General features: G+C 37.6%; 1 protein-coding gene across 2 annotated transcripts; it reads left to right on the top strand.

The window, feature by feature from the left end:
• The first annotated feature begins 9,199 nt into the window (after window positions 1-9,199).
• On the top strand, window positions 9,200-19,163 carry hepacamb (hepatic and glial cell adhesion molecule b). Of its 2 annotated transcripts, none has more exons than XM_053484851.1 (7): window positions 9,200-9,351; window positions 11,435-11,776; window positions 14,031-14,312; window positions 14,398-14,491; window positions 14,601-14,683; window positions 15,987-16,057; window positions 18,594-19,163. In XM_053484851.1, the coding sequence occupies exons 1-7, from the start codon at window positions 9,282-9,284 to the stop codon at window positions 18,951-18,953; spliced, it is 1,302 nt and encodes a 433-aa protein (XP_053340826.1). In that variant the 5' UTR covers window positions 9,200-9,281; the 3' UTR covers window positions 18,954-19,163. The 2 variants fall into 2 exon arrangements, with proteins under 2 accessions (XP_053340826.1, XP_053340825.1); XM_053484850.1 differs by having other exon boundaries at window positions 14,398-14,518.
• The last annotated feature ends 4,759 nt before the right edge of the window (window positions 19,164-23,922 follow it).

The raw sequence follows: 23,922 nt of genomic DNA, 5'->3' as shown, positions 1-23,922 counted from the left end.
CACTTTATCTTCTCTTCTTACACTGATGTCCAGATCACTTTAAAACAGGGTAAATCTGGACGCATCAGACCACAGGATCATTTTCTAGTGCTGATTTCTTAACACTGATTATGACTGATTGTGACAGTGATTTTCTTAAGACTACGCAGCTGTTTAGTCCCAATCCCTTGAGTTCTCTTTACATTGTGAATGTGGGAAAGCTCTTGAATTTAATATTAAACATAGCTGTAAGTTTTACTGTAGTTTTTTGTGTTTAAGTGATCTCCCATCACGCTCATTTAGGATGTTTTTTCCGACCACATTTCTTCCTTGAAGACGATTGTTCTTTACTATCCTTCCAGGTTTTAATAATGTGTTGTACAATTCTTGAACCAATTTTAGTAGTATCAGTAATCTCCTCAGTTGTTTATTTGTTTTGTTTAGTTTTTTTGCTTAATGTGGGCCCATAATTTGACCCTTTTAAAATGGTGACACATATTTGCCAGAACCACAGGATATGTCCTCTGACATTTTCGTTTAAGAACTAAGAAGCTACTCACTGCGTTCAATGGAAGGCTCCTACCTATTTGTTTAGTTAAATCCAAGTTAGCCAGCAGATTAGCATGTCCAGGGGCATGACAGATTTAAAATACATCCCGAGAGCTTCCTGAGGAAGGTCTACAATTCCTCAGAGTAAAGGTTTGTGTAAAATTTTGTGGTACTTATCGTCTCCGAATTTCCTTGTTCTATTTTGGTAAGACACATTTCCAAGCAGCGAAAGGGAAAATGTGTCAAGCTCATTGGTTCTCGATTCTAGTCCTGCTGACCTGCTACACTTTTTTCAAGTTTTAAGCGAGCCTGATCCATCTCCACAAGCCCTTCATGATGTGGGTCAGGTGTATCATATCAGGTCAAAGGTGAACTGTTCAGGGTTGTGGAAATCAAGAACCCCTGAAACATGTGATATTATTTTCGCTCATTTCCATTTTCCTAAATGTGTGCATGTTCATTTGAGTAAAATTTGGTCCAAAATAATTTCTCCAAAGACCTAGATTTAAAATAAATAAATCCCAAAATTGTTCTATAATATCATGCACGCATGCGTTTCAGGTACTTTTGCTATACTTACAATCAATAAATAAATGTTTTCCTATATGCCGTGGTCATTTGAAAAAAATTCATATTCTGTAAAAGCATGTAAGTTTTAGTGAAATACAGTCTGTAACAACGCATCAATGGATTTTTGTGCGGTTTTATATACTACAGTGCATCCAGTCAAAATATGTTATTGTGTCTTTCTTTTCTGCGTGTCTGTGTGCATTAAACTGAACAAGACTGTAGAATGAGGGCCTTTACCCACTCAGTGCCCACGCAGCCCAGCTCCCACACAGCCAGCAACACGGCCGGGGCGGGGGAGTTATGAAATATGAATTTTCACTTGGTTTCCCATAGCAACACGAACAGCAGCGCTGCTTCGCCGCAGCTTTACCGTCTCTCTGTGCTTTGGCTGTCCGAGTTACATCTCCCATGCTGCTCGTGGGGGAACGAGTCTGCAATTTACAGTACATGATTTGCCTATGGAAATTAACCATTTTTTCTTCCAATTAGACCTTATTAAGGTCGCAGTGGGGGCGGTGGCCTACTTTTAGTGAGTAATGTAGAATATACAATAGGTAGTATTTCTATTGCTTGTTTGTTTTTGGCAAAGTTCTACTAAAGGCTTGGTTACTGGGATGTAAATCATCCAGTCTGGCTGCTCTGTATATGGAGGGTCGCCATGAGCATGCTGCAACTCCTACACTGGCTTTTCTGTGGCGAAGCGATGAAATTACTGTATACAGTAACAACCTCCACATTTCCCTTGCCTCTCTGTCACTCTCTCTTTCTCTCTCTGTTTTTCCTCGAACAAAACACTCTTATGGATCTAAACTGCTCTGAGAAATCTATTACAGTACCCTTATGTGAAATGTTGTGAAGACATGTGAATACAGACATGGAAATTTTTACATGTTAGCACTGTATGGAAGTATAATAGTGCCAAAATCCCTCAAAGCAAAATAGCAGGTTGAATTACATGAACTGAAAAAAACGTGTTGCAATAAATATGTTTGAATTTTTCTGCATTGCAATTTGATCTGAATTGAAAAAAATCCTTAGAGCATTTACAATGTTTGAAATTTTTGCCACTGCAATTTATTGTGGTTGTATATTTCAAGTAAAAATGTAATCCAAGCATTTAAAATTTAATGCAAAAAGATTCAAGTTACTAAATTGCAGTTCAAAACTATTTTCAAGTGTTAAAAATACAATCTTCATTATTTTTCAATCTTACAAATTCAAGTCGATAAAATTCAGGTAACAAAATTCAGGTTGCAAAAATTCAGGTAACAAAATTCAGGTTGCAAAAATTCAGGTAATAAAATTCGGGTTGCAAAAATTCAGGTAACAAAATTCAGGTCACAAAATTCAAGTCGCTAAAATGCAGGTCTTTACATCCGGGATATCACAGGAAGAGCAGTGGAGAGCCGATTGCTGCTGTCCGTGCCGCAGTGTACTTTAAAGTGTGCTTCCTGCTCCCTGTGCAGTCTACTTCTCAGAAACTACTTACCGATCGGAACGCAGCCCTCTTAGCTAACAGGCCGGGTTGCCAGTTTCACAATAAAGTGTGTATGTGTTAAAATTACTCCTCTGCCGTAAACACTATATTCAAAGCAAAGCCAGCGCTCTTTCATTCACACGCGCGAGCGATGGGTTTCCCGCCCCTGAGCTCGGTAATGTTCGGTCACATTCAGTAACCAGATGTGATTAATTTCCTCAGCAGCAGCAACAACATACATGCTGTTTAGACTTTGTTAAATTTATATTGCTTATAAATAAAGGTAAACACAAAAACTTTGTAATTAAGAAAAACGTAAAGTGTGGATAGTACGGTTTAATGTCAGTCTGATTAAAATATAATATAAATAAATTATATAAATTATTTTATGCAATGCAATTACAACATTTCAGTTTAATATTTAGTATGAAGTCATAAGTCTTCATGTAGTTATTCAAACAGTTAGTAGTATATATGTATATGTGACTGTTTCATATGTGTGTGCATGAGTGAAGTTTGATTTAAGCTTTATACGGCGACTCATAAATACCTGTCGCACTGTGACTTTGTCACATATAACATTGTACATCAATAGCTGCACTGCAATTAACCCCATTTCTATTTTTATTGTAATTTATATTTATTATCTTTATATACTTTTTATATATAGTTTTTGTCCATCATTGCACTAGTAACTCTGGTCAGTTCCCACATTACCCTGTGTATACTGACTGTATACTGACTGTAAGATATACAGTGTGGAGTCTATAACCTGTCTTACTGTTACTGTCTCTATTGCTGTTGGATATCTGGAATTTCCTTCGGGATCAATAAAGTATCTATCTATCTATCTATCTATCTATCTATCTATCTTTATTCTTTGTCTTGAATTGTCCCTATCAGTTTATTTGCACAGAGTCAGACTTCTGCAGTTACTCTGGTGTCACGCGCTGAACTCATGCTGTTTGACTGCTTCCTAAATTTGTTTCTGCTGCTGTACAGAATTTTTCCACAGACTGTACATTACCGAGCTCAGGGGCGGGAAACCCATCGCTCGCGCGTGTGAATAAAAGAGCGCTGGCTTTGCTTTGAATATAGTGTTTACGGCAGAGGAGTAATTTTAACACATACACACTTTATTGTGAAACTGGCAACCCGGCCTGTTAGTTAAGAGGGCTGCGTTCCGATCGGTAAGTAGTTTCTGAGAAGTAGACTGCACAGGGAGCAGGAAGCACACTTTAAAGTACACTGCGGCACGGACAGCAGCAATCGGCTCTCCACTGCTCTGCCTGTGATATCCCGGATGTAAAGACCTGCATTTTAGCGACTTGAATTTTGTGACCTGAATTTTTGCAACCTGAATTTTATTACCTGAATTTTTGCAACCTGAATTTTGTTACCTGAATTTTATCGACCTGAATTTGTAAGATTGAAAAATAATGAAGATTGTATTTTTAACACTTGAAAATAGTTTTGAACTGCAATTTAGTAACTTGAATCTTTTTGCATTAAATTTTAAATGCTTGGATTACATTTTTACTTGAAATATACAACCACAATAAATTGCAGTGGCAAAAATTTCAAACATTGTAAATGCTCTAAGGATTTTTTTCAATTCAGATCAAATTGCAATGCAGAAAAATTCAAACATATTTATTGCAACACGTTTTTTTCAGTTCATGTAATTCAACCTGCTATTTTGCTTTGAGGAATTTTGGCACTATTATACTTCCATAGCACTGGATGCTGATTGCCTTAAGGCATGCAAATGACTGTTGAGCATCACATTTTCCAACAGAATTAAGCCATCAATGTGCGATTTCTTTTTGTTGTTGTTGTTGTTGCAAACACTTGCATATACTGGACCACGGTCCAAACTCACTTAATGCAGGAAATAAAACACTTCAAGCTGTTGTGGGAAAATAATCCACTGCGGGATGGTGTGGTGGAGTCCAGCATGGAGTGGTGTTTCTATAACAGCAAATAAAGTCTTTGGTTCCTTTTAAACCTTTGCCAACTCTTACATTTTTTTATTTATTTAAGGTGTTATTGTTGGCCTGGTGGTGGTGCTACAAGAACAAGAAAAAGGCACTAAAAATCGGTACTACAGTATGAACCTTGTTTACTACTTCTGTCCATCTGCCTCTGGAATGCGCCAATATTACAGTATGGTGGAAGAAGAAAAAGAAGAAGAAACATTGAGATCAATTCCAGCGTTGTCATTTGATCGCTGATTAAGTGGAATTGTTACAGGATGGTATTGTACAATTGTTCTCAGGACCGCCATGCTGACTGTGTCCTTAAGTAATGCTCCAAGAAAAAATCCACCTTGAACAACTTGCATGCTCCTGTTTGAAGTTCACCACAACATATCATCTGATTTATAGATTTGATATGTCACAGATGCCCTGCCTGAAGCAACTGGGCTAAGAGTTAGGACCGGCACTGAGTGTGCAATGACTTGTTCACCTTAATGGCTGGCGTCAGGCCTTCAACAAGAAATGCTCTGATTGTACTAAGAATCAATAACTATAATTAATATGTTATGTTTAGTCCCATCCAAGACTTATTTTGTAGCAACATTCTGAGACGCTTTTATGTCTTCTGGATATTGCTCTAGACAGTGTATTTATTAATTCAGTTTGTATTTAATGTTCATCGCCATTAGTTTATTTCAGTAATATACCATTTGTATTTAAACCTGAACGGTAGTCTTAAATATGAACTGCTAATCTTTCTTTTGTATTGGTTTTACTTCATGCACATGGTTTAGGCAAGATAATGTCTGATATAAGAATTAAAGCGACATTTTAAGTATTTGAAAGATGAAAAAAGAAAAGGTTGCAAGACATGTGTCCATCTGCCTTGAATAAGCAGGGGTTCAAGGTGTAAAGTTTGGTCTAAATATAATTGGTCCTGTGCCACATTTGATGAGAAAATAAGTCTTGGACTAAATACACAATAGATGTACAGAACATATCTGTGCCAGTCTTGGCCCACTGGGCAAAAATAAGCCAGGCTGAACCAGAATACCGGATTTGTTACAGATTTTGAGTAAGAGCAGGTCTGGAATAGGTTTGCTGATAAAACATAAAGGTTGAGATGGTCTAAATGCACATCGCATCTGCAGAATCTATCGGAGCAGTTTTTGGCCTGTTATGCTAAAATCTTTTCACCAGATTTGTTAGAGATCTTGGGAAAAGTATGAGCCAAGACTAAGCAATTTAGCTATCAGGGCTGTTTTTATTCTATTAACAGTTTCGTATATTACCCACCAATGTTAGTAATTACATTACAAAATTACTGTTATTAAAAAGTAATTAGTTACATTACAGAGTTACTTTCTGATAAAAGTAACTAGTTCGAGTACTTTTCCATTGCAGAAAATGAAAACTCCTTTGTGATTCCTCATGCATGTTATTTTAGTCATGACCTTTATAATTATTCTACCATTATCACTCAGCAAAGTTTGGCCCATAATCTACTACTTATTTTTTATTAACTACTAATACCCCTATCTCACCTACGTGGTTTCGCGCGGTAGTCGTAAGTAAGATTCATCATGATTCACTGCGAGTTTTGGCGCTGCGATTAGATTTCCATCTTTCTGCGTTTTGGCCCTCTCATAGTCAACCTCATAGGTGAGATAAGGGGATAACAGCAGGAACAACAAAGGGGGCGGGTTGTCGAGGGCGGGGCTTGTAAGACGACTTTCCCACACACACACACAATAACGGATTGGGAATCATTGCTGTCTGGCTCACGGATTGCATAAATTGTCTGAATAATGGATTACATTTTTAAAAAAGTAACTAAATAACTGAGTATTTAAATGGCGGACCTAACGCGTTAGATTACTCGTTACATCAAAAAAGTAATTCAAGTACTCTAACGTGTTACTTTGTAACACATTACACCCAACACTTTTACCCACAATTCTGTTTAACAGTGGTAATTCCCTTTCTACAACCAGTAAAAAAAAACACAATTTTGAATTTCAACTTGTCAGCTCCTCAACTACCATTTTCTTCTCTTATTGCCAAGTGACATCAGAGCAACATGGCTGTGCATAGTCTAACATGCCTCTTCTACACTTAAATAAATGTACAGCTGTACTGGCTTTCGATTAGGTAATATAAAGACATGGTACTTGGTTATATCCATAATACTGACCACACAAATCACTGTTTCTGAGGTGAGATTCATTAACGTTAGAGCTATCGCTAACATTAACCGCTAACTATTGTTTGCTGGCTAGCTTGCTGATGAGACACTTGATGTTGCGCCACTGCAGTTTCAGTTCACAACGCAATTTAAAATTTTGCATTAATGTTTAAAGTTCACTAAAGAAAAACAGACCCAATAGACACTCAATAATGTGACTGTAACAGTATAGTTCAAATAGATTTCTATGTGATTTATATACTTCAACAGAACCAAGAAAACGCACACTCATCCATGTTTTTTATCAGGTTTCTGATTTTTCTTCTTCTCCTAATAAACACCAATGTAAATGCACTGGCAACGACCGACATCCACATGTCAAACGTTCTCCAGAATGAAGAAGAGACAGAAGTTCTATGATAAATGGCACAGGAGGAGCTGTTTGTAGAACATTAGAGGAAATGTTGTGTAAGTAGTTATGTGGACTTGACCCCAATCCAAAAAGCGACCCAAAAAGACAAGCATTTCATTTCGCTCTGGTCATAAAATTGTCCTGCACAATAAACCCATAATTTACACACAAAAGCTTGTATGAAACTCTCATCTAAGACTATTTGGGTTACGTTGAAAGTTCATTCCCTTCGTCCTCTTTTGCATGACTAGCTTGCCATTGTGAATTAATCCTCTCAGCCCAAATTTTATTAGTCCATTCAGTCTGGCAGAGTGTACATACTGTGATTAAATTGTCTTTGAACACAGTTTCAAGTCCAATTTGGTTACAGCAAGACAATCCAAGTGGATAGGGTTCAAAATAAGAATGTTAAAAATTAAATATTTATAAATGCATGTATTTAAAAATATATCTAGTTTATTATGAAATAGTGTTTACAAAGTCGATATTTTCAGTCATTTTTATTCCATAAAGTTTTCGGAAATATTTTTTTCAATTAAGGAAAAAAATTAACATGTCATGAATGCAGGTCCACAAAAAACATTTTTAAAATAGAATGTCATTTAAAGTTTTCTTTTTATTATTAAAAAATATTAAAATTAAAGAAAGGAAAACAAATGGTGTACTTTGACAGGCTGCAAACTGCCTAAAGATACAATTGAAAATTGATTGTTTATGTAGCATCCTCAGCAGCATTTTCTCTCTCATCTGTTCCAACCACTCAGCATTCAGCATCACCAGTATACTAATCACCGGCCTGATCATCTGTCATCATCTGCACCTGTTTCTCATCTGTTCATGCCTTGATTTAGATGTTCACTAGGTCACTGTGGCTTAACAAACAAAAACTTTGCTCTGAAACTGCTCAGGTACAGGGACTGTAATGAAAATGAGAGAAGCCTAGAGAACTATTCCTCAAGACTACATTGAGAATACAGGAAACTCTGGCTCTTTGGGAGTAAAATATGAAAAAAATGAGAGGGGCTCAAGACTTTTGCACAGTACTGTAGTTATTGCGATTAATAAATACGATTTCCATGTAGTCCAGGGATGTATGACATGATGTGTTTGTGAAATGGGTGGATGATGGGATACCAAGGGGGGTAGCTTATGCAATAATGTCCTGGGTTCAAGACATGTTCACATATGGACAAGCAAATATACATGCAATCTGAGAAGGGAATGATTTTTTTATTTCTTAAGAAATAAAGGTACCAAAATTTCCTTTTTTCTGCAGAAAAAGCACATCTGTCTGTGTGAACTGTAGTCTTTCACCAACATCACTTGCACATTACAGGAATTCGTCCTCCCTTTTCCACCTTTGTCCAGTCCTGACTTCGCTCCAAGCCATTTCCACATGTTTGGGCCTTTATAAAGGAGTTCCTGGGAGACCAGCATTTCAGACTTGAAGCAGGATGTCTGATCATGGCTCCATCATACTGAGAAATCTTTCTACCTTGATGGTATCCAAGCACTAGTGAAAGTGCATTAGTGTAGCAGGGGATTATATAAAGAAATAACGTAAGTTTTTACTGTTATAATTGTTTTGTTCACATTCAAAATTCCCAGTTTGACTTGAACAGCCTATCATTTACTTTATTGAAGGTATCTAGGTCAACCTTATGGACTACATTCAAAGTTGATTAAATGTCCCCTACCAGATTAAAAATACATACTTAAGTTATACTACATACGTATAATTTATTGTTAATTAAAGTATTAACATGTTTATGTATTTATTATTTATCACATATTGACTACTGAGCACTTTAAGTCTCAATTAACACCCCCTTTGTTTAAATAATGGCTGACACACATACATTACACGTTGTGTAAGACTAGACTACACATATATACACAAAAAAAATAACATACAATGGTTCACACATTCCATCACTGCATGCATGAGTGTGTGTGTGTGTGTGTGTGTGTGTGTGTGTGTGTGTGTGTGTGTGTGTGTGTGTGTGTGTGTGTGTGTTGTGGAGCATAGTCCAGCCTCAGAAAGAATAGCAGTGCTCATTTAGCAGGACGAGCTTGGAGTGGACAAATCGTGCAAATGGTTTTGGGAGGACAACGAGCGTTAGACCCACGATGAAGAGAGGGAGGATGACTTTCTGCAAAACATTCACCCTCTGTTGCATCCTCTCCTTCTTGCAATCAGGTAAGAGAAGCAAAAGTAATGTTTTCCTCTTTTTCAGCATTGCTTCTTACCAATTACTGTGGGGTTTTACAGCATGTATTACTAAAAACTTTGGGTTTACAGGTCTTATACATTTTATATATATATATATATATATATTGAAATGTCCAGTTTGAAAGTGATAAACAAAAAAAATACACATAAACAAAAAAATTATATGATCCCTGAACTCATTTCTACACAGATATAGGAAAAAATTATATAGTAGATGGTTATTAATAAAATAAATGCAAACATAAAGTATAAGTGATGCCTCAAAAACTGCTATGCCTCAAAATGTTTTGTTTTATCCCAAAAATGTCTTTTAACAGTCTCAATCACAAGCAATTTAGTTAAAACAGAAAAAAGTATGTTAAGTTAGCCCTTCCTAAAGGAAGTTGTGTCGCCTATTTGATGATGTCCATGCGAGAAAGAGACACCTAACATAAATGGTCACTTCATTTTTCCAGAGATCCTGTACTGAAAGTGTCAGTGTGCGCCACGCTGCCAAAGCTGTTTGTGCTGGATAGCTGTCCAATGTTGTCATCGGCAGAATCAGTAAAGCCCCTGTGCGCTTCTGTTCCTCCACCCGGCCCGATTGTGCTTTCTCTTTCTGAGACTGCTTTTCATGATGGAAGACAGTCCAAACAATCACAGCTTTTGTCTCACCAGTTCCAGATTGTCTTTTCTCTCGCACTGAGTTTGCTTGCCAGGAACATTTTGTGTGGACGAACTGACTTGATAGATTTAACTTATTTGACGTTTTGACATATTTGTTTTGAAGTAAATGACTGAGGGATCCGGTCCAATCCACATTTGCTCATTTTCCCAAGTTATATATACAAACTGAATTATACAAACAGACATCTTGCTTAATTTAGCCCATTGAGATCTTTTCGTGCAAATCAGTTTTAAATAGCAATTGTAAGATGTTTTGACGGCTTTAATTACATTACATTATTGTGCATCTTACAAACAAAGGTTCTTTGTTTAGCTAAAATGTGTGGCTTCACAAAGTATTTCTAATGGGTTATATTTCTGATATGGATATGAATGTTGAATTATACTTTAATGCACATTAGGCATGGTTTATCAATCTGAATATGAAAAGATGTACAACGATCAGCCATAACATTAACTCCATGTGACACTAAAATATTACCATTAATTATCAATTATAAATCGGTAAACTGCTGACAGGATTATGGGCACTAACAAAAAAGCCAATACAGATGAATTGCCCCAAAAAAAAGAAAGGTCCTGATAGAAAGGCGCCAGAACACCCAATGCACGCAGTAGGCAAAGAGTCCAAGGGCTCCCAAGATTGGAGCCTGGGTTGGTGCCCCTGTGATTCTCCAGACTTGTTAGTCTGGTGGATCACAAGGGCGCCAACCCAGGCTTCAATCTTCCCCAAATCCAATTCTGATTGGCACCTGTGTGACCCACTGAACTAACTGATCCGATCCACAGAGGCTCCATCCCACAACCCATAGCACCCAAAGGATTTGAAGCTTGGTTCCAGACACCACAGCACCTCTCCAAAGGCCCTGAGGAGCCATTCCCAAAGGGGGCAAGAAACACCCCCCTGGCAAAAAAGGGACCAAAACCATGTGGTCATAATATTATAATGTTATGGCTGTTCAACATTTTTTTTTTTCAATTATTTTAAAGAAAGAAAAGGTTACACTGCAGTGGCTGAGCGGCATTACTGGAAAATGTAATGACTTAAACAGCTTAGTCAACCTGTGTGTTTTGTATAGTAATGTGTTTTACTTTGGCTTAATAAGTGTATACAGATGCAATGTAAGAACACAGCAGCTAGACATGTGCAGAGGAGAGAAGAAACTTTGACAGAATCAGAAGCAGCATGCTTATTACAGTAAAGTACTATCTTCACACAGTGTAGGAGGAAGCTGAGAAGAGTAAATGAGAAAGGCGTGATGGAAGAAATACCTTCATGCACTAAATAATAACTACTCTTTATCGTCTTACTTATTTTTGATAAGATCAGGATTGGTCGAATGAGCAATTGAAGCCGCACTCAATTTGAACATCTTTCCCACAGGAGCCGTTGAAAGTGTAAACATCACCAGTTTTGGAAATCTGGTCCGAGGCACAGTAGGTGGGGAGGCCCTGCTCTCTGTCCGGTACTCCAGCACCAGTCTGGATCCACCAGTTATCAGATGGCAGCTGAAGAAGGAGAAACCGATCACAGTGGTCCAGTCGATTGGCACAGAGATAATCGGAAACCTGCGGTCGGAATACCGTGACCGAATCCTGGTCTTTGAAAATGGCACTCTCCTACTGCATAACTTAAAGCTCTCTGATGAGGGAATGTATGAGGTGGAGATCTCCATCACTGATGACATCTTCACAGGGGAAGACAGCATCGAGCTCACTGTGGATGGTACGCTCCTGGACTCTTTTTATATGGATAGCATGATATGTTAAAACACACCAATAAGCAACCTCGAACATTAAAATGACCTGCCTTATATTGTGTAGTCCTGCTTGAGCTGCCAAAACACCTCTGACCTTTTAAGGCATGGACACCACTAAAGGTGTGCTGTGGTATCTGCCACCAAAACACTAGAAACAGATTCTTAAAGTCCTGTAAGTTTTTACAAAACACTAGAAACAATTCATTAAATTCATGTAAGTTGCTTGATTGGATTGATATCAAGGGATTTTGGAAGCCAAGTCAGCATTTCTTTGTTATGTTCTTCAAACCATTCCTGAACTATTTCTTCAGTGTGGCAGGGCACATTATCCTGCTGAATGAGTCCAATCAGGGAGTACCAATAAAGTGATCTGGAGCAATGTTCAGATAGATAATACGTTTCAAAGTGCTGACAGATGAATGGACCCCCCGGACCCAAGGTTCCCCATCAGAACACTTTCTTCACCAGTCTGGCTTCTTTCCATAAAGCATCCTGATGCTAGACATACCTGGCTGTTCACATTATGTAAAAAAAACCTGGATTTCTCAGACCAGGCCATCTTCTCCCATTCCTTCATCATCCAGTTCTTTCAGCTCACACGCCAGCACGAGTGCGCTAACCAATCTCCAGATACAGACCACACCCTTTTACACAGTTAACTGTGATGCACTGTGTGTCCTGACATCTTTCTACTGTATTAGCCAGCATTATGTTTTTTTCTGCAATTTGTGTTACAGTAGCGTTTCTGGGGGATTCGGCCACTCCACACATCTTCAAGACTTGAGCGTCCATGACCTTGTCACTGGTTAACCAGTTGTTATTCCTTGGACCACTTTTGCTACTTACTAACCACTACATGTTAACTGTATGATGCTTTGGGAAAATTGGACTACACATCATGGTCAATGTTCTTAAACACAAATATGTAGATTTAATGATGTTGAACTGTGTGCACCCTCATCCATCCTGCATTTTGTTTTATTACTGTATTTTCTTTGGCTTTCTGGGAAAAAAGAAACGCCAACTCTGCAACGAATTGATGTGCCAATTAATATGGGCAGACATTCATTTCAGTGCCTCTGGCATGGGCAATATATTATTTTTCCAAGATATTTATTCTTCCAATATTAGCTCAGTTGCATTGACACATCAGCAACCCAAATACAAGTTTCATTTCAGGCCTATTGCTACTGTAACAGTCAATACTGCTACTTTTTTTGTAATGTTCCCTGTATGCAATTCATAGTACATAGTTCGTTATACTAAAAGTCATCAAGTTTAATTAGTAAACTAGCAACAGGGGTATGGGTGCCCAATACTCGTTGATTTGTGTGGAAAGCAAAGACTAGCCCATCCTGCCTGATTGCACAGAAGAGCAACTCCTAAAAAAACTTAATGCTGGCTCTTACAGAAAAGTGTCAGGACACACTGCATAGCTACAAACCAGTGCTACAGTGGACATTTGAGGTTGAGAACTGGGCGATGGAGCAATAGAATAAGCTGGTCTGATCTGATGAATTTACTTTTATATCATGTGAAAGTCAGCGGTAGCATGTGTGTCAGAGCTGTTTTGGTGGCACAAGGGAGACCGACACAATCATAGGTTGCTTACTTTTCATTTTATTGGTGTACTGTATGTGTGTATAGGCGCCGCAATGGCTTAGTGGATAGCAAGGTCATCTTGCACCTCCAGAGTCAGGATTCGATTCCCACCTCGGATCTGTTTGCATTTTCTCACTGTGCTTGGTGGGATTTCTCTGGGTACTCCAGTTTCCTCCCACAGTCCAAAGACATGCAGCTTAGGCTAAATGGCATTTCCCAATTGCCCGTAGTGTGTGAATGCACATGTGAATGTTCACCAGCGGTTCTACCACTGTGGTAAAAAATAAGAATAAATACAATAGTCACCACTGGCCTCAACGTTCCCTAGTTGGACTAAAGAAGTTATGATGTTACAAGATGGATGAATGGATTGATTGATGGATGAGTGTATAGCATTGCTTAGTTCCACTATAATTCACAATAATGTGTTTTCTAAAAACTGAAAAGCGTAAGGGGCCTTTTCTGTAGTAGAAAACTACTACTTATTAAAACTAGAGAGTCCTTCATTAAATGCCAAATTTACCTTGCTATTTTAACAAGCTTATTGCCAGTTTTAGATTATGTGGCTGCTCTGCCATACAACGCCCTGTCTATCCTTCATCTGAGTATTTTTCACAGAGCCAATATCCACACCTTATGTGGATGTAACCACCAACACTGTTCTGGAACTGACAGAACATTTCACATTGAACTGTTCTCACGAAACTGGATCCAAGCCTATTTACAGCTGGACGAAAGGAGGAAAGCCTCTGGTTAACCACACCCGCCTGCTGCTGTCTCCTGACCAAAAGTTTCTGACTCTTACACGAGTGCTACTGGCGGATGATGATGTCTACAGCTGTCTGGTAGAGAATCCTCTTGGCAGTGTGAAAAGCGTGCCCCTGAAACTCACAGTTTACAGCAAGTATCTGTGTTATTCATACAATTTTCTAACCTGTATTTTAGCAGGGCACAAAATTCTAAGATACTGATTGTATATTTACAGAAAGAAGCTCTCTGTACATCATCATTTCAACAGGAGGCATCTTTGTCCTGATCACTCTGGTAGCAGTGTGCGCTTGCTGGAAGCCATCAAAAAGGCAAGGGATCAAGAAGGGAAAGGCAAAGTAATACTGTTCACTTTTTTTTACTTCATCCAGTAGTAGTAAGAGTTGCTTTTGAACATTTTTGCATGTTCTATTATTGCAGAAAGAAAAGACAAAAAGTGAAGACAAATACGCCAAGATCCAGCCCTGAAAGCCACCGTAATATACACGAGGACAAACCAGAAGGTAAACAAGTGAATGGTTAGCAGTAGTAATTGATTAATCAGGGACTATCCTTGCAAGTTTTATTTATTATGAATATTTTATTAAGGTTTTATACTGAGCAATCTACAATCCATACAGCACGGTTACATTGAGCCAGTGTTAGACCTGCATAAGGGTTAGGCAATATAGCATTGGAAATAAACATCAGTTTGCTATCTGGGCAGTAAATGAATGGTTTCACCGCAAAACATGTTAAATTCCATTTTCCATAAATTTCATTTAACCGCTATAAAACCTACTTTTTGAAGCTTTGAACCTCCATGTTTCCATGTAATTTCCAGATTTTTATGTTGTTTTTTTACAAACAAAAGCTGACATGTCATGATTAGCTGTTGCATCACTTTTTTTTTTTTTTTTCAAATGATCAGTAAAGCTAAGATGTGCATTCTTTGTAACACGGCAGCTGTCATGAGGGTCTTAAATGAGTTCAGTAGGTTTTTGAAGAATGTTGAATTCAAGTATAATGATGTTTACACTGTTAGTGCTATAGCCATCACTTAACCAGTAATAAATGACAGATAAGCATCACTTAATGACCACGATATGATCTGAGAAGCAGGACATTATGCAATTTGGATATTGTGCGAACGCCATGTTATATAATTAGCAAAACTATGTTGGATACTGTAGTGTGTGTACGGTGGTGAAGCGAAGAAATAACTTGGTTTGTCAACTTGATTAAATGATTTGTGTACAAAGGGCGTGAAATGATGAGACGTAACATATTTTCTTTGTCTGGTTCTGTTCACTATTACTGTAATGTTATAAACTTTAGGGGATGACTGACACATGGTCGGTTGAAGCACAAACGGACATTACACTGTGCTTACCTGTAGTATGATAGCTAGGCGTCATCATGTATCTAAGTAAAATAAAAACTGGTAGAGGAGGAGGTTGATGATGCTGTAAACTTATGTTTTTTTTTTTAAATACATAGGTTTTGTGTGAAAACACACAAAATTTTCATTGATATAACCAAAAACATTTTTACTTTTTTTGCTTCAAAGAAAATGCATGATATATTATCTATCAATTTGCAATATTTCTAGCTTTATTTCTCAAAACTTAAAAAATGAAAGTTGGAAGCTGTCAAACTGTTCAAATTAATTTAAAAAACTAAATTTGCGAATATCCTGTTGTTAATAACCATTCTCAGATGATGCTCACTCACAGCTCTAAAGAAGTATTTTAAACATACATGCAGGGCTTTACATGTGTCGGTTTATATAAATTTATACACCAGTCTGTTTGTTTATGTTTTTAGATCATGCGGTCCCACTAATGACAGATCATGAGCGCAGGAATCCGGTCTCACTTTTCATCCTGAAGGAGAAGGTACTGTATATCCATCGAAAATAATTAAATCAACACCTCTAGGCTTAGCAGGCTCATATCCCGAAATAGCCATTCAAGTGGATAAGTGGCACATTACTTCGGCGTGATTCATAACTTATGCTTCAGTCAGCGCTGTTGTACAAAATATTGCACAGATGAGATTAGACTCACATTCTGCTGAAAGGCTAATGTGGAGGAGTCACTGTGTGGAAATTTACAGAAGGTTTGAGAAGTCTGAAGGTTCCAACATTCATGCAGGAACGCTGGAATAATAATGCTTATTACTGTATTTCAATGAGGTCTGAGTCACCGGCCAGAGAGTGGTTTATGCTTCTGCGGCTATTGAAGTATAATTTTTGCAGCAAGTCTCACTTACACGTTGACAAACACACTTTCAAAACCCTTCAGTAGGTTTAATCAAGGATTTCACAGAAACATTTCTATGTTTAGGATTTGATCATTTGACTTTCTTTTAAGATTTGACTGCAAACCTGGTATCTGTTTGATGATGAACACAAAACATCTAGAAAACATTGATGAGCAGAAAAAGAAAGAGAAAAATATGACAAGATCCAGCTACTCTCACCATCGTACATATAAAATTCATGCTCATATACAGTGAGGTCAATAAGTATTTGTGAATTACTGTGTCAAATAAGTATTTGATCACTTGCTTATCATCCAGATTTCCGACCCTCAAAGACCTGTTATTTTCCTTTTAAATAGTCCAGCTACACTCTGCTCATGATTCTAAATTAGTAGCACCTGTTTGAGGTCGTTAGCTGTCATCGGTTCCCCTGCTTAAGTTAGCCCATGTTCAGGCCCATCTGAAGTTTGCCAGGGACCATCTGGATGATCCAGAGGAGTCATGGGAAAAAGTCCTGTGGTCAGATGAGACCAAAGTAGATCTTTTTGATCTTAACTCCATTCGCCGTGTTGGGATGAAGAAGAATGATGAGTATCATCCCAATAATACCATACCTACAGTGAAGCATGGGGCTGGAAGCATCATGCTCTGGGGGTATTTTTTTGCACAGGGGACAGGACGACTGCACTGTATTAAGGAGAGAATGAACGGGGCTATGTATTGTGAAATATTGGACAAAAACCTCCTTCCCTCAGTCAGAGCATTAAAGCTGGGTAGTGGCTGGGTCTTCCAACATGACAATGACCCAAAGCACACAGCCAGGAAAACCAAGGAGTGGCTGTGTAAGAAGCATATGGACCTTTTAAAAGCAAAATAACTGTGGTCACTACTGGCCTCCACGTCCCTAGTTGGACTACAGATGATTGTAAATGGGTAGATGGATAGTTAGGTGTTATATATTCTGTTAATTCATAATACAAATGGTTTTCTTTATTTGTTAAGGAAAAACCAACATCATTCACTACTTTTATACATAATATCACTGTGAATTAAAACCATAAAGTAAGTACGAGGGGGAGTCAAAAATTACCCGCACTCCGGCTGTAGAATTGATTTTAATTAACTTTTAAAAAAGGCAAATACATCATTTTTCGACAAAATCTCCTTGCTTTTTAATACACTTTGTCCATCTGTAAACCAGCCTACATATTCCTACATAAAAAAATGTTTTTGGCTGAGCCGCGAGACACGAATGCTCCGCTGTCTTTACTTCTTTATTAGAATTGAATCTTCATCCTCATAGGGCTGCTTTCAGGGGACCAAACAGGTAAAAGTCTGATGGAGCAAAAGCAGGACTACAGGGAGGACGATTTAATGGCTGCAAACAAAGTTTTTGCAGAGTGTCGACAGTTTGAAGATCACAACGCACTTGGATATCAGTCCCCTGTGTTTAATCCGAAGTTTGGTCTTCAGCTCTTCAATAAGCATCTCACTGTAACGAGCACTGTTTGCTCATTGTTGAACCTTTTCTCTGGCCCTTGAGAATCCTAGAAAACTGTAAGCATTGATGAATTTTCCAGCTGATGGTTGACTTTTTAACTTTTTCTCAGTCGGTGATTGAGGATGTTTCCATTCCATACTCTGCCGTTTATTCTCAGGCTCTTGATGAACATATGCCTTATCACCATATATGATTCTCTTTAAGAAAATGTAACCTTCCTTAGCGTATCAGTCAACCAAATCTTATTTGCAGATATCCAAACGCTTCTATTTGTGCTCTTCTGTGAGCTCCTCAGACCACAAAAAACAACCACTGCATGCTGCTCTTTTTTATGCAAATCATAATTGGGGCTTGCATTTTTGCTTGACATTCTACAAATGAACTGATGTACAGTAACACGTTCACACCTGCACATCAGTGACTGGGGAGACAGTAGCCTTGAACAGAAAGCACTGATAAGACAGTGTGACCATTCTACATTGTAAAATAAGAGATTTTTATTCACTATTTTTTACAAACGTATAATACAGAGTATAAACCAGGCCTAATGTTACATTAGGGCAGTAGAGATGTTTTGCATGTCTTATATATTCAGTCAAGTATTCTTCTTTGTTAAAATTCAAAACCACACTAAAGTACTGTATGTACCATAACATTTGGCCCTGCAGGACCTTCCGAGCGAAGAACCTGCCTCAGTGTGCAAAACGTGCACGAGCAACGGAGGCAGCCCCTCGAGCAACAGGATCACCGTCCTACCCCGGACACACTCACCTGATCGTCCAGCACGTGCATCCCGCAGTTACCCACGCACACCTACCAACTCTCCTCCCGTGCGCCACAGTAGGAGGCGGGGCCACAGCGGAAGCCCGCCAGCTCACGCGCCCTCTCCGGTACGCACCCGCACCTCCAGGAGCTCCTCCCCTTCAAAGCGGTGGGCTGCAGATTTAAATGTCACTAAACCACCTAAAAGCTCCATCCAGCCTGCAATGCTGCTCCGAGAGTTAGAAGATGGACTCCCTGTTAACTAAATTGAGTTCAGGACATGTTAATGGGACTGACATGAATGTGTAAATATTTGTAATTTTTTTTTATTCTTTATTGTTTTTTTTATGCCACTGTCTCTATTCTTGTATTTCTTTATTTTTAGAATCAGGATCATAAGGGTTTATGAAGAATCCTTTGCTGCACAGAAGAAAGAATATTATTGCATAAAACAAAAAAATTTACACTCTCACAAATAAAATACCTAGCTGTACCTTGTCTCCAGGGTGGTTCCCTATAAATGTACATCTTTTGTAATATACTTTAGTATGTTTTGGGGTTTTTTTACCTACAAATGTGTAAATGGTGTACAATACAAATCAATTACAGTCATACATAAGAATTTTTTGGTGGCAGCGGCTAAATAACAGTAGGGTGGTCCTCACCAACTTCTACCAAACAGCTACCAGCAGATTTTAGTATGTAGTTTTTTTTTTCCCCAAAAAAAACATTCAACATTTAAGATTTAACATTTAGAACCCAGGTGGGAGAAAATAAGTTATTAACATAGTAATAAAGAGTAGTTAGCAGCCAAATGTTCTTAATAAATTGTATAAGATTAGTATAGAATTCATCAAAAAGAGTGACTACCTCTATATAAGCACAACTTGTGGCAGTCTGCTGATCTGAAGACACAACAAGAAGAAAGGATCAGTCGTGACCACAGAAAAGCAACTGTGGTCATTTATAAAACAGTTAGTTCTGACCAAGTAATCATTGGATGAGAGGCATTCCATGAGTCATGATAACACCACCAGGATATTTAACTACAGGAAGTCCCCCACTTACAAATATTCGAGTTACGAATTTCTGCAGACACTGTTCGAACAGACCAGGGTTCTACTTCTGGTTCAATCGTGGAAGTAGCTCATGTATATTGTTTAAAAGAAATAGAAAATGCAATTCCTGTAAAACTATCCCAAAAGTGAATAATTCTAATTTTGAAAAAAAAAAAAAAAAAACACCAATACAGTGAAAAACAGCTCTAAGAAAAAATGGCGTCAGGGATGCTCTTTGCAATTTAAAGGCACACTTTTAGAGACACTCTGTTACATTCAACATGTGAGATGCATTTCCTTAGGCACGATTACAGTTTTTGGTCACATCATGGCAGTGCGGGGAAAGGGGACAGTTTTAGTCAAGTGGATTGGTACAATAAGAGAACAATAAGGACTTACAAACGTGCTCCCGGTACGGAACTCGTTAGTAAGTCTGGGATTACCTGTATACGCATCACTCAGTGTTCCATCAAATAAATAATTACACTAACTGCCGGTCGCCATCATGGCTGAAAGTAGGTTGGCACTGGAGAGAGGAGAGAGCAACCACCTGCCAAAACCCACATTCAAAACAATTCATGGAAGCACTTTCTGCAAGAAAACACATCTGACAACGTTATGCCATCTTAAACAACACTTTATCTCCTTAGTAAGTGCTAAAGTTATTCCAAATTGCCTCTGAACCATCCCTGTTCTTTTAATTACAGCTAACATGAAATACAAATCTTCTAACTCAAGGCTGCATTCCAAATCTTTCCAAGACCCCTGGTGTGTGGAACAAGGGTTTGTACATACAGTACTAGTGCACTTTTATTATTAAACACTATTTGAGATTCAACTATGGAACCTGGAAATTAGATGATATTCTAAAGTGGAACAAGAGGAAGTATTAAGTAATTCTGTCTGCTCCGTCTAAAGTTTAATACCAATACAAATTTAAAACTACTTTCAGCCCTGTTCATTACACTGACCGTCGGTCACCAGCCTCCAGGAAATCACGGTTAGTCAGTTCCTCCAGTCGCGGAACGGTATGTGTTGGCAGCAAAATAACTGGTTAAATAACCACCAAATAATAATCTGTTGATAAAGAATGGAATTGGAACATGGAACTGTTGTATAAAAGCAATATCACACTTGACATCGTGCTGTTGTGCTGAATATCAGCACGGCTGTGATATCATCAGCATTCAGGCTGCAACCACATGCCTATGACCACATTACAGCCGTGCTGATATCCAGCACAACAGCACTCCATCTTGTGTGAAATTGCTTAATCATCAAGCTGGGAAGAGTTATAAGACCATATTCAAAATAAATAAGTAAATAAATGAAATCCTGCACCAGAAGGATTTAGAATTTAGAGACGAGATACAGTAGTTTCCCAGAATAGAGATTCCCAGGAGAGGTTATTTGTTTGTCTGTAGAAGTTGGTGAGAACCATTTAACTGTTATTTAATAGATGATCAATACTTTAAAAAACTTTGAATAAATAGAATATTCATTGAATTATTTTTTTTTATAGATAATGTGAGAATATTGAGCTTTTTTGTTGTTTTCTTTGAACACACATAGATCAAATATTAGAGTTGGGTTGGTAATCGATGATTGCCCAGCATTACTGTGAAGTTGGTCTATTTTGAGCTCAGTCTGAACTATAGCAAGAAAATATTTGCCTCATGGGTGAATAAACATTGAAATAAAAGAATTGTGGGTGTAAAGGTATTAACAATAATAAGAGTTTTTTTTTTTTAAGAATCTTCCTTTAAAACATTTTCCTTTATGCAGCTGATATAAAATATTCTGTTTAAATTTTGACAATTTTCATGTTTGAAGAGGATTTATGTTCCACTGATATTACATTTACATATGTATATAGTATGTCTAGCAAATGTACAAGTCAAGTGCAGGTTTAAGATAAGTAACAGTAGACCAAGAGACTGAAAGCCAAATATTGTCTTAGGTCTTCTGTTTGATTGTGATAATTGTGTAATGTAATACAAGATACATATTTCTTTTTTGTTTTTTGTTTTTTTTAAGTGCTCTTTCTGAATGTACAGGAACGATAATTGAAGCAATTGAGTTCAGGATTAATGATCATTTAAGAATCAGTTTCAAGCTACAGATATGGCTTTGTATACAGTGTACAAATCAAAAATCTGTACAGTACAAAAAAAATGTATGTGCACTTGTGTTTTTTTCCCAAACATGAATATGAACGAGTAGCTGAAAAAATGTTTTTCATTTTTTTCTTTTTGTCTCATTTCATGACTGATTAGTGGAGAGTTTGCATAAAATCCCAGGGCGTATGAAATGAAATGGATAAATAAAACACAAATGTACTGTATATGACAGACTTTTTCACTGTGATCTCTGACACCATACTGAGCATTATATAACTTTGCAGGGTAGATTCAGTTCATGCTGCACTCTCTCTCTCTCTCTCTCTCTCTTTCTTTCCCTCACACACACACACACTTTCTCTCTCTCTCTCTCTCTCTCTCTCTCTCACACACACACACACATACACACACTTTCTCTCTCTCTCTCTCTCTCTCTCTCTCTCTCTCTTTCTTTCCCTCACACACACACACACTTTCTCTCTCTCTCTCTCTCTCTCTCACACACACACACACATACACACACTTTCTCTCTCTCTCTCTCTCTCTCTCTCTCTTTCTCTCTCTCCCTCTATCAGAGAATGTGATTGCTGAATCACACAAAAAGGACAGTGGGCTTCTTGTTGTGAGCGGACACAGCAGCTGAGAGCGAGCATTGTCCAAAGATTCTTGTGGTGAATCATGTCCATGAATGGATGTATTTGCCGGAGGCAGCAAAACAAATGGCTGGTGAACAGAAGGATGAATTATATTGTTTGGGAATTATAAAACAGAAAAAGGTTACCAGTGTTGTACAGCATTTTTAAGTATATATAAATTATAATAAAAGAAATAAAAATGTTTTGTTAGGTTTTAAAGGAAAGTCCATTATATTGTTCTTTCATAGATAAATAGATTGGAAAAGACCAATGCCATGCAAAAGATCCAGTGCCATGATTTCTTTTTTTATATTTGTCATAATTTAATGATTCAGACTAAACTCATTTTTATTAACACACACAAAGATAACCTGAGTAAATACAAAATGCAGTTTTTAAACAATGATTTCCGTTATTAATGGAAAAAAGATACCCAAACCTACCTGGCCCTCTGTGATTTTTGGAAAGCTGCATATGCGTTGCATAACCCAAGTGCGTTTGGGCGTGAGATCACGAACTGATAGAGTGCTGATAGACTGATCGCAGAATTCATGGTCAAGTCAATTATGGCAGGTTGTCCAGGTCCAGAAGCTGTTTAACTGTGGGTTTAAATTTTCTTTTTTATATATAAAAAGCTTTGCTAGTTTAAAGCCAGATGTTTGATTTTTGGTCAGCAGTGGCTTTTACCTTGGAACTCTCCCATGGATGTTGTTTTTGCCCTCAGTCCCTTTCGTATTGTTGAATCACAAACACTGACCTTTACTGAGGAAAGTGGGGCCTGCAGTCCTTTAGATGTTGTTCTGAGTTCTTCACTGGAGTCTCAAAGCCATAGAAATGGGCTGTAGATAAATAGATAGATAGATGGATGGATGGATAGATAGATAGATAGATAGATAGATAGATAGATAGATAGATAGATAGATGGATAGATGGATAGATAGATAGATAGATAGATAGATGGATGGATGGATGGATGGATGGATAGATAGATAGATAGATAGATAGATAGAAATTTCAAAAATTTAGCAATTTTTGTTTTAGTTATGAATGTAACATTTATATAACTGATCACTTTTTAGGAAATATGTTGCTGGGTTTTGTGCGAAAAACGATGTTTTCAAGATGTTAGTTTAAATTTGGCAGCTAATTTCCTTTTTTATTTATTCTTAAAGAAAAAAATTGGGGGTGGGGACTAGTGTATTACAGTTTACTGTCATCTGTTGGTTTTGATGATATTTTTGCACATAACCGTATATAAAGTGTAATATATAATGTACTTATATAAAGTATTTATTCCACACACAAATATATATGCATTATTTAGAAATAGATAGTTTAGGTTAACTTAAAAATGTAAATCTGTCATATCTGAGCCAGTCAGCTAATTAGATCTCTTAGTTAGCTAGCTGGTTCCGGTAAAGT

Source organism: Clarias gariepinus, chromosome 24 (genome assembly GCF_024256425.1).
Source record: "Clarias gariepinus isolate MV-2021 ecotype Netherlands chromosome 24, CGAR_prim_01v2, whole genome shotgun sequence".
NCBI lineage: Eukaryota > Metazoa > Chordata > Actinopteri > Siluriformes > Clariidae > Clarias > Clarias gariepinus.
Note: the sequence above shows the minus strand (reverse complement) of the source record. Positions and strands in the feature narration are given on the sequence as shown.